General features: G+C 61.8%; 2 protein-coding genes across 4 annotated transcripts; both read right to left on the bottom strand.

Moving 5' to 3' along the window:
- Positions 1-7545: 7545 nt before the first annotated feature.
- On the bottom strand, positions 7546-8904 carry TMEM249 (transmembrane protein 249). Its single transcript, XM_040261525.1, has 4 exons — positions 8642-8904; positions 8341-8536; positions 8096-8181; positions 7546-7850 (listed from the first exon to the last, which is right to left on the bottom strand). Exons 1-4 carry the CDS (start codon positions 8855-8857, stop codon positions 7665-7667), a joined length of 684 nt encoding a protein of 227 aa, XP_040117459.1. The 5' UTR covers positions 8858-8904; the 3' UTR covers positions 7546-7664.
- Positions 8905-10341: 1437 nt separating this feature from the next.
- Positions 10342-13353, bottom strand: FBXL6 (F-box and leucine rich repeat protein 6). 3 transcript variants are annotated; one of them, XM_040261520.1, is made up of 9 exons: positions 12939-13353; positions 12505-12663; positions 12279-12342; positions 11857-11988; positions 11675-11782; positions 11475-11588; positions 11175-11406; positions 10849-11095; positions 10342-10587 (listed from the first exon to the last, which is right to left on the bottom strand). In XM_040261520.1, exons 1-9 carry the CDS (start codon positions 13334-13336, stop codon positions 10437-10439), a joined length of 1605 nt encoding a protein of 534 aa, XP_040117454.1. In that variant the 5' UTR covers positions 13337-13353; the 3' UTR covers positions 10342-10436. The 3 variants fall into 3 exon arrangements, with proteins under 3 accessions (XP_040117454.1, XP_040117457.1, XP_040117458.1); XM_040261523.1 differs by having other exon boundaries at positions 11175-11424; positions 11556-11588; positions 12939-13349; XM_040261524.1 differs by having other exon boundaries at positions 11556-11588; positions 12939-13349.
- Between the last annotated feature and the right edge of the window lies 1 nt (position 13354).

The raw sequence follows: 13354 nt of genomic DNA, 5'->3' as shown, positions 1-13354 counted from the left end.
GCCTTGCTTTATTGTTCTGCAGCCGGAGCGAGCGGCGGCGGCGACGGCGGCGGGCGGGGGGCGGGGGTCCTGGGGGGGAGGGGTGCTCGGGGAAGGCGGGCCGAGGGAAGGTGGGAGGGAGGGATGGGGGCTCCGGGGGCGGGGCTCGGCGCTCGGACAGCTCCCGGGCCCAGCCTCCCGCGCCCGCGGCCGCCTCTGCCTGCGGCCCGGCCCAGCCTCCAGCTTTTAAAGCCCAGGAGCGACGGCAGGGGGAGGGAGGAATGGGGGAGAGGACGGCGGAAATGGCTGCGCGGGGCCTGGCCCCCGCCAGGGTCTCCTGGGAGGGGTCTTGGGGATGCCGCGGCCCCAGCTCGTGTGGAGTTCCCCCGATAGGCTCCGGGAATGGAGGCCCAGACGTCCGCAGCATTGTGCGGCGTGGGAGGAGAGGTGGGAGCAGGCCTGGGGCCCACGAGCCCGGACTCGGGATCTTTGAGGGAAGAACACAGGGTGGACCCCAGAATGGTCGGTCCGGCCAGCCCAGCTGTCGGGTGTGGAGGCGAGGGATCTGCGGGGGCAGGTGGGGGAGGCGAGCGGAGAAGCAGAGAATGCTGAGACAGCGAAAGCGCCGTGTGGAAGTGCTGCGCGCACCCCGTGCCGCAGTGTGTCCCTGCCGCTCGGTCACCCGGGCTGACCCCGTGCCCGCTGGAGAGGCCTTCTGCACCCCCGCCCTTCCCCCAAGGGGCGGAGGTCGAGCGCAGCGGCGACGCAGCGAGCGGAGTGTGAAGGCGGAGAGGGGCTGCTGTGCCCTTGCTCCAGAAATTCGGTTTCACTGGTGGTTTTCCGCCCTCCCGCGCGCCTGCAGCTCCCCCACGCGGCTCCGCAACCAGGCGGATAACCCTTCCCCCGGCCGCCCGCCCAGAGTTTGCAGCCCTCATGACGTCAGGCCCAGCGACCAATGGCTGGCGCGGGGGTGCGGGGAGTTCCGGGCCGCACAATGGCCGCGCGCGGGGACATATGTCCCCAATTAGGGCCCGGCGCCGCCATTGTCCCCTCATGCGCCCCCGCCCGTGGCTCGGGTCTCCCTGCTCCGAGCGCGCCCCCACGCGGCCCGCTGTCTCTGGGGACCAAGGTCGCAGCGGCGGCCCCGGGAGTGTGCGGGTGCGTTCCGGCCGGGAGCCCGTGCGAGGCGGGGGCGCGCGCACCCGTCGCGGCGCGCGGTGACCTTGTGCGGGGCTGCAGGTCGGGCCCGCGGACCCGGCAGGGCGCGCGGCAGGAGGGCCGCTCCGGCGGCGCGCTTTCGGCGGCTCGCCGCCGCCCGCGGATCTCAGCTTCACCTAGCGTCGCAACACAGGAGCAGAGCGAGCGTGGCTGTGAGCGAACCGGCCCGGCGCCGGGCGCGGCAGGGACCGCAGGACCGCTTTGTGGCGGCGGCGGGATATTCATCTTGTGTGGCTCGTGCTCCCGAGGGGCGGGGGCGGGACGCGGCCGCCCCCTTATCGCGGAGCCGCAGCCGGCGGGGCCCGTAGTGGGGGCGGGGGCAGGGATCCCCCTCGGCTGAGCGGCTCATCCCTGCCTTTTCCCGGGGGGCCCGGCGGAGGCGCAGCCGGAGGCGCGGGGCCGATTAGCATTTTGATTGCGGGACTGGGGGCCCATCTGGACCGAGGCCTAATTACCGGGCGAACCCTCGGGGCGCCAGCGGGACGTGCCAAGCGCAGTTCCTTCAGCCGGAGCTCCCCACCTCCCTCAAAGTCCGCCGCAACACTGCGGTCGGACCGCGTCCCTTTCCCCCTCCGTTGGTCCCATCGCCCCGTCGTCTGTCGTGCGCTTTTGTTCCTCCACCTCGTCCTCTTTTCACTCCCCTGGCCCACCCTTTGGCCCCACTCCGCACCTCTTTCCTCAGTCCCATTCCTCCATCGCCCTCCACTTTTCCCTCATTTCTGTCTTCCTTCAGCCAACTTCTCTGTTTCTCCTTCCCCGGCTCCTGGTGCCAGTTCCTGCCTCTCTGTAAATTTCCCATCCCCTGGCTCCCAAAGCTCTTGATGACAGGGCGGTGTCAGAGCACTGACACATGTGTCCCTCGGCCAGGCGCTCCCAAGGGGATCGTCTGGGCCGCCCTTGCTTGCCCTCGTGTAGGTAGAGCCTGCAGCCCCTGGGGCGCCCAGCAGGGAGGGGCAGCTGGGCCTAGGCCCTGGCCATCAGTCCAGAACAGCCAGGGTGTGGAGCACACATGGGGCCCGTGAGCAATTACTTAGTCCTCCTCGCCTGCCTCCTTTCAGGCACCCTGAGGTCGAGGTCACTGCCCCACGATGGGGTCCAGCTGGGAAAGGACAGTTGGAGACACTAACGCTTTTGGAAAGTTGCAGCCCCTTCCCCTCAGGCCACCATGAGTCTTCCACTGGGAGCTGGAGGTATAAGGGGCCTGGCTGCAGAAGAGACTGGGGTATCAGTGGCAGACCCAGTGGTTCCGTGGTTCCGCGCACTCCAGCACCCCAGGTGTATGCATATGCTGCGCCCCGAGGAGCCTCTCAGCCTGAAGGTCTCAGTTGCCCCGTCCTGCTTCACATTGGAGCAGCAGCTCCTCATCCATGTCAGATGGGAAGGATTTGGTGTTCGTTCTGTGTTCCTCTGCCTGCCTCTGCTTCTAGGTGTATGAGGCCTGGCAGGTCCCAGGTAGCTAAAAAGTCAGACTTTAGGGGAAGACTCGCAGGTATTTTACTACACAAGAAATGAGGCTTCACCAGAAAAGACATTAAACAACAAATATGCAAATTCAGGTTTCGGTTTTTTTTTTTTTTTACATTTCATTATAGAAAATATCAGATATGCACAAAAGTGTAGAGCGTCAGACTGTGTGCTTGTCACCACCATCACCTAAGACCAGTTCACAGCCAATCTGGGCTCCTTTCTGTCCCTCCCCCCATCACAAAATGCCACTTTTCTCTTAGGAAATAAAGACATGAGAGCAGGTGGGTCTGGCTGTTGTATCAGAGACCCCCTGCCTCCTGCTGTGAGTCAATCCAGCCCTGCCTGGGGATACCAGGAAGTCCCACCAGACCCTGCCTGCTTCCTTTTTGGGCAGGAACATCCCCTTAGCCTGCTGCGTCCAGGGTCTCCAGCTGGCTATTGGAGAGGCCAGCCTTCCCAAAGTGGCCCAGGACCCTCCTCAGTCCAAGGGATCCAGCTGCCAGAACTGCTCACAGTCTCTGCCTCTCATCCTCAGCATGAGCTGTAACTCCCAGAGAACTGAAACACCTCTGTGCCTGAGTTCCATGTGTTAACACAGTGTCTGCCCGATCAAGTCACCGGGCACTTGAGTCCAGGAGTGTTCTTTGCGGAGTTTTAGAGGAGACTCCAGAGCAGGGGCAGAGTGAGCCCTGGGGAGGAGGGAGACGGTGACCAGAGGAAGGCCAGCACCGGGGCCACCGAGGTTGGCTCTGGCAGTGGGCAGCCAGCTGCCATCCCGCCTGCACTGCAGAGAGGCTTGGTGGGTGGTGGCCTGGCAGCCTGTACTTCCTGATACAGTGTGGGCCCCATACGCTAGCTTCCCTGACCTTGCTACAGGATTGCCACTTTCATTCAACATCTGCTCTGGAACTTGGTGCCCATGACCTGGAGCAGGCTCCTCCCCCCGCTCTCCCCAGACCAAGGACCAGGCTTGCGGCCTTCTCTCTGCTGCCCATTTACCTTCTCACTCTCACAGGAACCTGAGACCACACTTCCTCACCAAGGGCACTGGTCAGTCTTCTGAACACTTGCTGGCAGCCTACATCCCACCCCACATTGCCGCTCCTGGGACTTTTCTCTGGGGTACACACATGACATGTGGCCTCTATGGTCCTCCTGGGAAGGACTCTGGCTCCATTGCCAACGGGGGACACCTTCAGCTGTCAGAGGCTCCAGGGGTTGCCCCTCGCCCCACATCCCAGCCTTCTAGTGGTGGCCAGCATGCAACAGCTGATCAATGCAGGAGGCAAAGGCCTGGCGTCTCAGCCTGATGCGTGACGTCTCTGGTGAGCCATTCTGACACCGCAGCCCTCGCAGTGTGCTGGGCTGGCCTCGGCCCTCCTACTTCCTCTCTTTCCTCCTCGGGGCTGACCAAGGGGCATGTCCTCACACTGCTGCCTCAGTGGCTCCCTCTTGGAGAACCCAGACAGGCGTCAGGAAAGAACAGTCCAAGAAGGCAGGCAGCAGGAACTTGGGCAGACTCGCCCACTGCCTGGCTGGCAGTGAGGACCCGTCCGCAGTGCAGGTGGAACTCAGGCCAAAGCAGAAGGCCGAGGTCCGATGGTTAGACCTTTGGCCAGTGGTGAGCAGATATCACATAGAAGGGAGGAAACGTGGCAGCAGGCCCAGGACCTGGTGTTTGGGAAGTGCAGGAGCAGCAATCACCAAAGGGGCTGTGGGTGGGATGGCTGTGGTTCAGCTCTACTGACGCCCCAAAGGGAGGACAGCAAGGGGCGGAGAGCTTTGTCTAGCCGCTGAAGGCCCAGCCCTTTGGTCCCTTGCACTGAGGCAGGCTCCCAGCTCTGCAGCCAAAGTGCAGAGGGTGGTGAGGGTCAGGCCTTGACTTAAGCATCAGACTAGTTGAGCTCCAGAGAAACTAAGGTGGCTGTCACTTCCAGCACAGAGTGCAGTTACAGGAACCAGATTTACCACCCTACCTGGAACAACTAGAGAACTGGACAAAATAGGGCTTCCCTGGTGGTCCAGTGGTGAGGAATCTGCCTTGCAGGGGACACGGGTTCTATCCCTGGTCCCAAAGGATCTCACATGCCACAGAGCAACTAAGTCCATGCAACACAGCCACTGAGCCTGTGTTCTGTAGCTCACAAGCCACAACTACTGAAGTCTGGCACCCTAGAGCCCATACTCTGCAACAAGAGAAAGCACTGCAATGAGAAGTCTGAGCACCACAACTAGAGAGTAGCCCCTGCTCTCCACAACTAAAGAAAGCCTGCACACAGCAACAAAGACCCAACGCAGCCAAAATAAATATTTGTTCAAAACTGGACATAATAGATGAAACGATGGGCTTCAAGACAATGGTACTGGGCAGCGAAGGACAGTGACCCCTGAGAGGGCCATACCCAAGAAAGGACACCTGAGAAACCTCATCTGTATGTGGACTTGACTTAGATGCAAGATCCTGGACTTGCAGTCTGAGCTGAGTTCTGGGATGGGAGGAGATGCTGGAGGTCTTGGGAGGAGCCAGATGGTGGACTGTGGCGGGCTACTTACATTTGTGGATCCCAGGATCCTGCTGGTGTTCACACATTTGGTAGACCCTTCCCATTCTGGCTCTGGGTTTGGCCACATGACTTGCTTCTCCATTGGGATGTGGTATGAATCATGCATGCAGATGGTGCACACTATGGCCCACTGGGTCTTGTCCTCTTATAACACTCCCTCTTGCAAACCAGCAGCAAGATAGTCTGCTGAATACTGAGATACCACTTGAAAAGAGGCCCTGGAGGATGAGGGTCATCTTGGACATTCTGGCCCCAGCTGAGATCCCAGCTGATGCAGCCATATGAGCAATTGCTGCTACACCTATGGAGTAGAACCACACAGCTGAGCCCAGCCAGCCCACAAAACCATGACAAGTACATCATTGCTGTTTGAAGCATCAGAGATCAGGGTGCTTGTTTGTATCCACTTGTCCTCCACCTGTGAGTCCTTCCTTCACTGTTCTGCCTGCCCAGCTCAAGTCCCACCCTGGATTCCTTTCCAGCCTGGATCCAGCCCGCCCGCAAATCCTGTCTGCTATGGCCTCAATGGGGCTCAGACCTGCCCACGATCCTCTCTCTTCCCCTGTGCCCTTCTCTCCCTGCACAATTCCTGCAGCCTCCTGGTCCTTCCCCACACCCTCCTCAGATGGCAGTGCTTACAACTCCCCAGTGATTTCCTGAGGCCCCAGTCCCCTTCCTCAGCCCAGCCTGTCTTCTCATGGCTTCTCCTACACGTCCAGTTCCACCCTGCATTGCACCTCACACCCCCTCTTCCCAGAAGTCTCTCCCGCAGAGCTCCACACGATCACAGCTTCTCATATCAGCTCAAATGCTGAATCCTTGCAAAGCCCTGATCCCCTAGCTGAAGGAACGCCACCCTCCTCCAGCCACTTTGCCAGCAAAGAAGTAGGCGCTTCAAGCTGGGTCACCCTTAGGTCATCAGCTCCAAGTGGGCAGAGGCTTTGGGTCACTGGGTGGAAACAAAGCCCACCCTAAAGTCTCACTGACTGACCGAGTGGAGCCCAAGCTTCAGGAGCCCAGGCAGCTGGCATGCCTTTCTAGCCCCTGTCCACATCTGACAGACAGCCTGGGCATCCCAGGCCTGGCTTGGTCACAGGCACTCATCCAGGCAGCCGAGCTCCTGGCTCACATTCCACACTCCATACCTCCCTTGCTGCACTGACCCCCAACCTATCCCAGTACCTCCACAGCTGGGTTCTGCCCAACCTCTTGAGCCCATCTCCTGGTAGAACCCCTCCTGAGAAGTAGGGGTTCCTAGCCTTGAGCCATGAACAACAATTGCTCCCTGGGATTGCCTAAAGACATTCACCTAGCTTCTGGACTCCACTCCAGAGATGGGCAGAGATGCTGGCAGCCAAAAGGTGAGCAACGCTGAGCCAGGGGTCCAGGCAGGGCCAGTCTCATGAGCCTGTGACATGAGGTCCGGGAGCCAGTGCTTGCTTTAATGCTCTAGTGCTGCCATCTGGAAATGGATAACTTTTAAACAAGGACTTCTGCATTTTCATTTTCCATGGGGCCCTGCAAATTATGCAAGTGGTCCTGGTTCCAGGGCCACTAAGCTGGCATGAAGCACAAAGACCAGACCAGGGTCATGAGCATGTGAATGTGTGAAGTTGCTCAATCGTGTCCGACTCTTTGTGACCCCATGGACTGTAGCCTACCAGGCTCCTCTGTCCATGGGATTTTCCAAGCAATAATACTGGAGTGGATTGCCATTTTCTTCTCCAGGGGATCTTCCCGACCCAGGGATCGAACCCAGGTCTCCCGCATTGTAGACAGACGCTAAACCCTGACAGGAAACCAAAGTGACTTCTCTGCTCCCACAGCAGCCTCCAGCACAGGAAGCAAAAACACCCACCGCTCAGAAAATGTGGAACTGGGGCCCCACAAGTCAGGCAGGAGCATGCTTGCGGGGCATCGTGTGTCTGTCCCCCAGCAGGCCTTGAGCTCTTGCCCAGGGCGCAGCAGCAGCAACTCTGGGGAGTAGAGTCCACCAGAAGACACAGGGCTTGACCTTTGGCTGTGTCCTTGTCTCATTTCTGATTGGACTAGAAAAGGCATCTGGCCCAGACTGGACCAATCAGATTCTGACCCATGGATTCTGCTCATTGGTCAGCACTTCTACTGACCGTGAAAGGCAGTGTGTCCCACACATGTCCTAGATGCCTGGCTGCTTGTCAGGCTCAGTCCCACTACTACCATCTTCCAACCCAAACTCCCCGTTGCTTCCTGGCAGACCCCCTGAGGCCCTGTGAGCTGGGCAGGAGGGGAAGATCCTGGAGAGGCAGCCCCAACTCGCACAAAGAAAACCCCCAGGCTTGAAGCAAGAGGTCGCTTTATTGAGAAGAAGGCCAGTGGTGGGCTGGAGATGGGGGACTGGAGGGGAAGGCAGAACGCCTTGTGAGGTGGGAGAAGGGTGGGTGCCTGCTGGCAGCATCACACGTCTGGGTCCCACTGAGGGTTCCCCTCGTCGTAGGCACCGGTCTTGCGCAGCACGATGCCTGGGCTGAAGGTGGTCCCCAGCGGCCAGTGGCGGACCACGTGCCGGTACGACGTGGCCAGGCAGTCAAAGTAGTTAATGTTGAGCTTCCGGGCAATGTACCGGCCCAGGTATTCCATTTGCTGTGTGAGCGGGTGGCGAGTGGCGGTCAGGTCAGCTCTCGCTCGTCCCTCCCTTTGCCAAACCGCACCTCCAGCCCTGACCGTCAGCCCTGGCACCCTCTCTGCCAGCTACCAGCTTGAGGGCCCGGGCCAGGCGCCCGTTGTATGCACCATCCAGTTGCGAAATGTTCCCATCTTAAGAGCCTAAACAGTGGTCGGCATCCCGTTGGACCGAGAGGGGAGAGAAGAGTGTCTGTCGGACACACCTCATAGCGCTCCGACAGCTGCACCAGCACTAGCGGCTCCAGCTTGTGGCCGCACAGAACGAGCTGGAAGAAGCACCTTCGATAGGCTAGTAAGGGGCAAGTTGCTCAGCTCCCGGACTCTGGGGAGCGGGGGCGGGGCTCCGGGGACGGGGCGTGGGTCCGCGTGTGTCCGCCCCTCCCCACTCCACGTGGCTTCCCATCCCTTGCGCGCCCTGCCCTAGTCCGCGGCCCGTCCCTCGCATCACCGTCCGAGTTGAGCGCCAGGCGCACGTAGACCAGGTGCATGGGGCCCTGACACACGGTGCGGCCCTGGATGGAGAAGTGGTACACGCCAAGCGCGTGGTTCAGCACCAGGCGGCGCCGCGGCAGCGACGAGATCATAAGCCACAGGCCCACGCCCACGCCGTAGGCAGGGAAGCCCCAGGTCTCCTGCTTCTGCACCTGCGGGCGCCGCGGGGACTCCCTGAGCCACCGTGGGGCCGGTGGCGAGGCGGGGCCGGATCCCCGGGGTAGGAAGGTCGTGTGGGCGGGCCCGGGAGCCCAGACCTCGCTCACGAGACCGAAGCTGATGAGCAAGATGCATACTATGAAGAGCAGCGTCCCCTTCCACAGCGTGTCCAGGTAGTACTCGAGCACGAAGACTGGGGGCGGCGCGCCGAGGACGCATGAGAACACCAGGCTCCTGCTTGCTGCCCGAGGTGGCAGCGCCAGGGCTCGGGCCCGGAACAGCCCTCCCCATGTAGGGCCCAGGACCTCGGTCATGATCCAGCCTGCGGTTCCAGCGCCTGATCCGGCCGCAGCAGACCGGGCCCGGGGCTCTGGCCCCGCCCCCGCTTCGGCCCCGCCCCGCCCTCTGGGCCCACCCCTCTCGTCAGCCCCGCCTTGCCCTGTGGCCCTGGCCCTCCCCTCCCCTCCCTACTCTGATTCCGGTCCCTGCCCCACGTCCCCCCGCATCAGCGTTGGAGTCCCGGTCCCTAACTTCGGTCCGCGCGCACCGTTGGGCTGCTGCTGCATGAACGGGTAGAAACTGTTGTTCTTGAGGCGCCTGGCGAGGCTGCGCTCGGTGCAGAAGAGTCCTTGGGCCCAGAGCTGGAAGGGCTTACCGCTAGAGGTCGTAGGCAGTCCGCTGATCCGGCCCTTGGGGGCCTGGGTCGGGTACGGAAGGTCAGCTGGGCGGCTCGTCTGTTGCCACTACCCACTGCCCACAGCTACGCTCATACCTGGGAGAATAATGCCTCCAGGGCTGCGGTCAGGAAGGAGCAGGAGCTCTGAGGCGAAGACAGGGGAGCGACAACAGGTGGCGGTCTAGGCTGCGCGGCGCCGGGTTCTAGAAGCTCTGGGCAATGGGTTCTAGAAGGGACCATTCTGTTGTGGTGGGCGTGAACTTCCCGGCTAACCCCTGCCCCACTGGAGGCCCCCTATACAGCCTGGCTCACATCGCGTGCTCGTATCACTCCTGTCGGCCTGCACAATGTGCCATGTCAGGGTCAGTGCTTCCTGGGTGGCAGGTGGGCAGGCGGGATGCAGGGATCCTTGCCCACCCGAAGTTCATGCGCACTCCTCTCACCTCCAGAGCTGGAGCTGCTTCACCTGGGCCTGTATGTATGGCATGTCATACCGGCCGACGCTAGCCAAGGAAGGCAGCCCTCTGCTCACCCAGAAGTGGTGTCACAGTTTGCGGGAGCTGGACTTGAGTGGCCAGGACTTCAGCGAGAAGGACCTGGAGCAGACCTTAGCTGCCTTCTCAGGCACCCCTGGGAGCTTCCACCTGGCCTGTGCTCCCTCGGGGCTCGGGCCCGGAACAGCCCGCCTACGGGCGGGTCCGGCCTGCGATTCCAGCGCCAAATCCGGCCACAGCTCTGGCCTGGCCCCTCGCTTCAGCCCCGCCCCCACCCCAGTCCCCGCCCGGCATCCCGGCCTTTTAGTCCCTGACTCGGGTCGGTCAGCCTTAACAATGAGACACCCTAGGCCTAAGTTGGAGAGAAATCGGCAGGCAGGTTCCCACAAGGAGCCCATGACTGGGCGTGGTCACCCTCTCTCCATTGCCAGCTCTGTCCTAGACAGCCTCACATACTATGAGGCAGCTCACCTTAGTGCCCTAGGATGGGGCACACAAGCACAGGCACTCAGTCCAGGAGTGAGCTGGCAAGGCACAGCAACAGGCAAACTCATGGGGCTGCCCCCAAGTAGTTCCCTCAGGGACAACCCCTGTTCCCTCACTCTGATCCCAAAGACTACACAACGAGTTCCAAAAAGGGTTTTATTATAACAAAACACTCAAATATCCAAAACTGGGAACAGAGGCGGGGCAGGGCTGGCTGGCAGAGGGGCCTGGAGCTGGCTAGCTGGGGGAGGGGAGGCTGGTGAGCAGCTGCTCCAGGCACCATTGGACTTCCTCTGGGCCCCTGTAGGCCCGCTTCAGGCCCCGGGGAAGGCAGCGGCAGGACTCCAGGTTGAGGTACTGCAGACCTGGGCAGCTGCTTATCACAGAGCTGTGGGAGCAGGGCAGGCCATGGCAGGTTAAGCACCAGCAGGGCTGAGCCAGTCTAGGGAGCCCTCGCTGCCCTTGCACCACAGCTGGCTATGCCCCTACATCCATCAAGGCCCACCCTCAGTACCCTGGGTGTCCCTAAGGACAACCCCAAGCAGGGGCTTGGCCAGTATGGGCTCCCTTTTCTGACCCCTGGAACTGGCAAGCCACACAGGATGGAGGCTAAGCTATACTGGCTCCAAGGAACTAGTGGGTTGCTAACCTGACTGTGCCCGGTGTGACCCGAGTGCCCCTGAGGTTGAGGGAGCACAGGGCCAGGTGGGAGCCCCCAGGGGTGCCTGAAAAGGCAGCTAAGGCCTGCTCCAGGTCCTTCTCACTGAAGCCCTGGCCACTCAAGTCCAGCTCCCGCAGACTGTGACACCACTTCTGGGTGAGCAGAGGGCTGCCTTCCTTGGCTAGAGTCAGCCGGTCTGACATGCCATACAGGCCCAGGTGAAGCTGCTCCAGCTCTGGAGGTGAGAGAAGTGGGCATGAGCTTTGGGTGGGCAAGGATCCCTGCATCCCGCCTGCCACCCAGGAAGCACTGACCCTGACACGGCAGATCGTGCAGGCCAGCAGGCGTAATCCGAGCACAGCCGCGCAGATCCAGCAGGCGCAGGTGAGGGGAGCCGTGGAGCAGGCGGCCCAGGACCTCGTTGCTCACAAAGTTACAGGTGGAGCTAGCAAGGCAGAGCTCCTCAAGGCTGGGGAAACCTGGGCCAGGAGTCATCGCTCGCCCGGAAGGCTTGGGCAGCCACATCAGGTTCAAAAGCCGCAGCACCTGGGAGCGAGGCCCAGGCTGCAGATGGGGAGGGGGGTGACAGGTGCAAGATTTGGGGAGTCAGGTACCTGCAGCTGGGGGCAGCCTTTCTGCAGGGCCTCTACAGGCAGCTGGAGAGGAGTGATGTTGTGGTTGAGGCCAGTGCTCACCTCCAGGACCTGGAGCTGTGGGCAGCAGCTGCCCTGTAGAGGTGGGGAGAACACAAGGTCGGGCGTCTGGCAGTCCCTGGCTTGGCACCCAGCTCTGCTCCTGGCTGTCACCAACCTACCAGCAGTGCACCCAAGATGGCTGTTGTCTGGGAGTTGTAGGTCAGCCACAGCTTCTGCATTCGGGGTCCAGCTTCCTCCAAGAAGCTTACCACAGCCGTGGACTCCACCTAGGGACACAGCACAGGGGTACCTGCCACCTCAGCCCAGGCTTCCTTGGGGCCCCTGGGGACATAGGGCTCACCATTGAGTGCTGTATGTCCAGGCTGTGGAGCTGAGGGCAGGCTTTGGCTAGCATGATCAGAGCGTCAGGGGTCACACCATGACAGTCAGAAAGCTTGAGGAAGGTGAGGCGAGGACAGGACTCACTAACCAGCTGTGAAAGACAGAGGGCCAGGTGGGGGTTGGAGAAGGGAAAGAGACCAATGGCTGGTGCCAACACCACTTCACTGTCTCAGCAATGAGCTCCTTTCTGGCCATGCCAGGCCTACCTGGGTGCTTCCACTTCTCACTCCTCCCTCCTGGAGGAGATGCCAGGAAAAGAAAACCAAGCAGGCATCCTCATGGGGCATCACTGGGCCCCCACGGTACCTGACTCACTTCCTGGAAGTACTGGGCAACCCCAGAGTGTCATGGCTGGTGTGTAGGGCAGCCTCACGCTCTCACCTTCAACACAGGGTGTACCTGGGACTTCCAGTGGATGAGAGTCAGCCTCTGGAGCTGCGAGAACCTGGGCCGACAGCAGAGGCAGAGCTGCAGGCTGTTTCCTTGCTTCCCTTCTGCCAGGGTTCTCCCCGCCCATCCCCTTGGTGCAGGGATGCAGAAGGGGCCTGGGGCTTTCACACAACAAAAAAGTGATGTGAGGGAGTAAGAAAAAGATGGAATTCCTCACCGATTGGGCATAAGCCACTCCAGGGAAGAAAGGAGCTTTTTCTCAGCCTTGGCCCCACTCTTGGCGGGGCGGCCAGCCAGCGGGGGAGACAGGGTCAGGGTGTGCCAGAGTGCAGGCTGGGAGGCGGCCTCGTTCCAGAGGCGGCACACGCGCGCAGCCCTGGGAGAAAAGGATCTGGTGAGGAGCCGGGCCTTCTGTGGCCGACGCTCGCCCTCATTGGCTGCCGCTGTGGGGTTTCCTGAGCGGGGCCGCCCCCCCCCCCACCCCCGCCAACTCTCACAGCGCCGCGGTCAGTTCAAAAGTGTGTCCTCGGGTTTTCCAACTAGACCCTGAGAGACTGCTGCCGTGGACACGTGTGTGGGCGCTCGGGCCCTCGCTGCGTGCCTATTCGGTCGGCCTGAGCTACGGCACTGCGCGCAAAGGGCCTAGGGTACCTGCCAAGAAAGGGTATAGGCCCATCAGCCGCCACCAGCAACCCGAAAATTTGCAGCAGGATTTCCAGGGGAACGCGGTAGCCCCAGCCCGGGTCGGGCTCCTGCAGCGGCGTGGGCGCTGGCGCGGTCCTGGGCTTGGCCTCGGCCGCACGGGACCCTGGGGACCGCAGCCGCTGAGCTCTGTGGGCGGCGCGCCTGTGCGCGCGGGGGCGGGCGGGCCGCGGGCCTGGCAGCACCAGCAGCATGCTGTCTGACTGCAGCAGGTGGTACCCTGAGCCGCTCGGAGCAAGTCGATCCCACCACCAGTCTTCCGCCGAGCGGGTCCGCGCCGCGGCCGGGTGCACGACCCGGACTCTGCGTCGGGCCCAGCGGGCCCGCCCTGCAGCCCCTGAAGCCATAACCGCCCACCGCGCTCC

This window comes from Oryx dammah, unplaced genomic scaffold (assembly GCF_014754425.2).
Source record: "Oryx dammah isolate SB20612 unplaced genomic scaffold, SCBI_Odam_1.1 HiC_scaffold_19, whole genome shotgun sequence".
In the NCBI taxonomy this organism is placed as follows: Eukaryota; Metazoa; Chordata; class Mammalia; order Artiodactyla; family Bovidae; genus Oryx; species Oryx dammah.
This window is presented reverse-complemented; position numbering and strand designations above follow the sequence as displayed.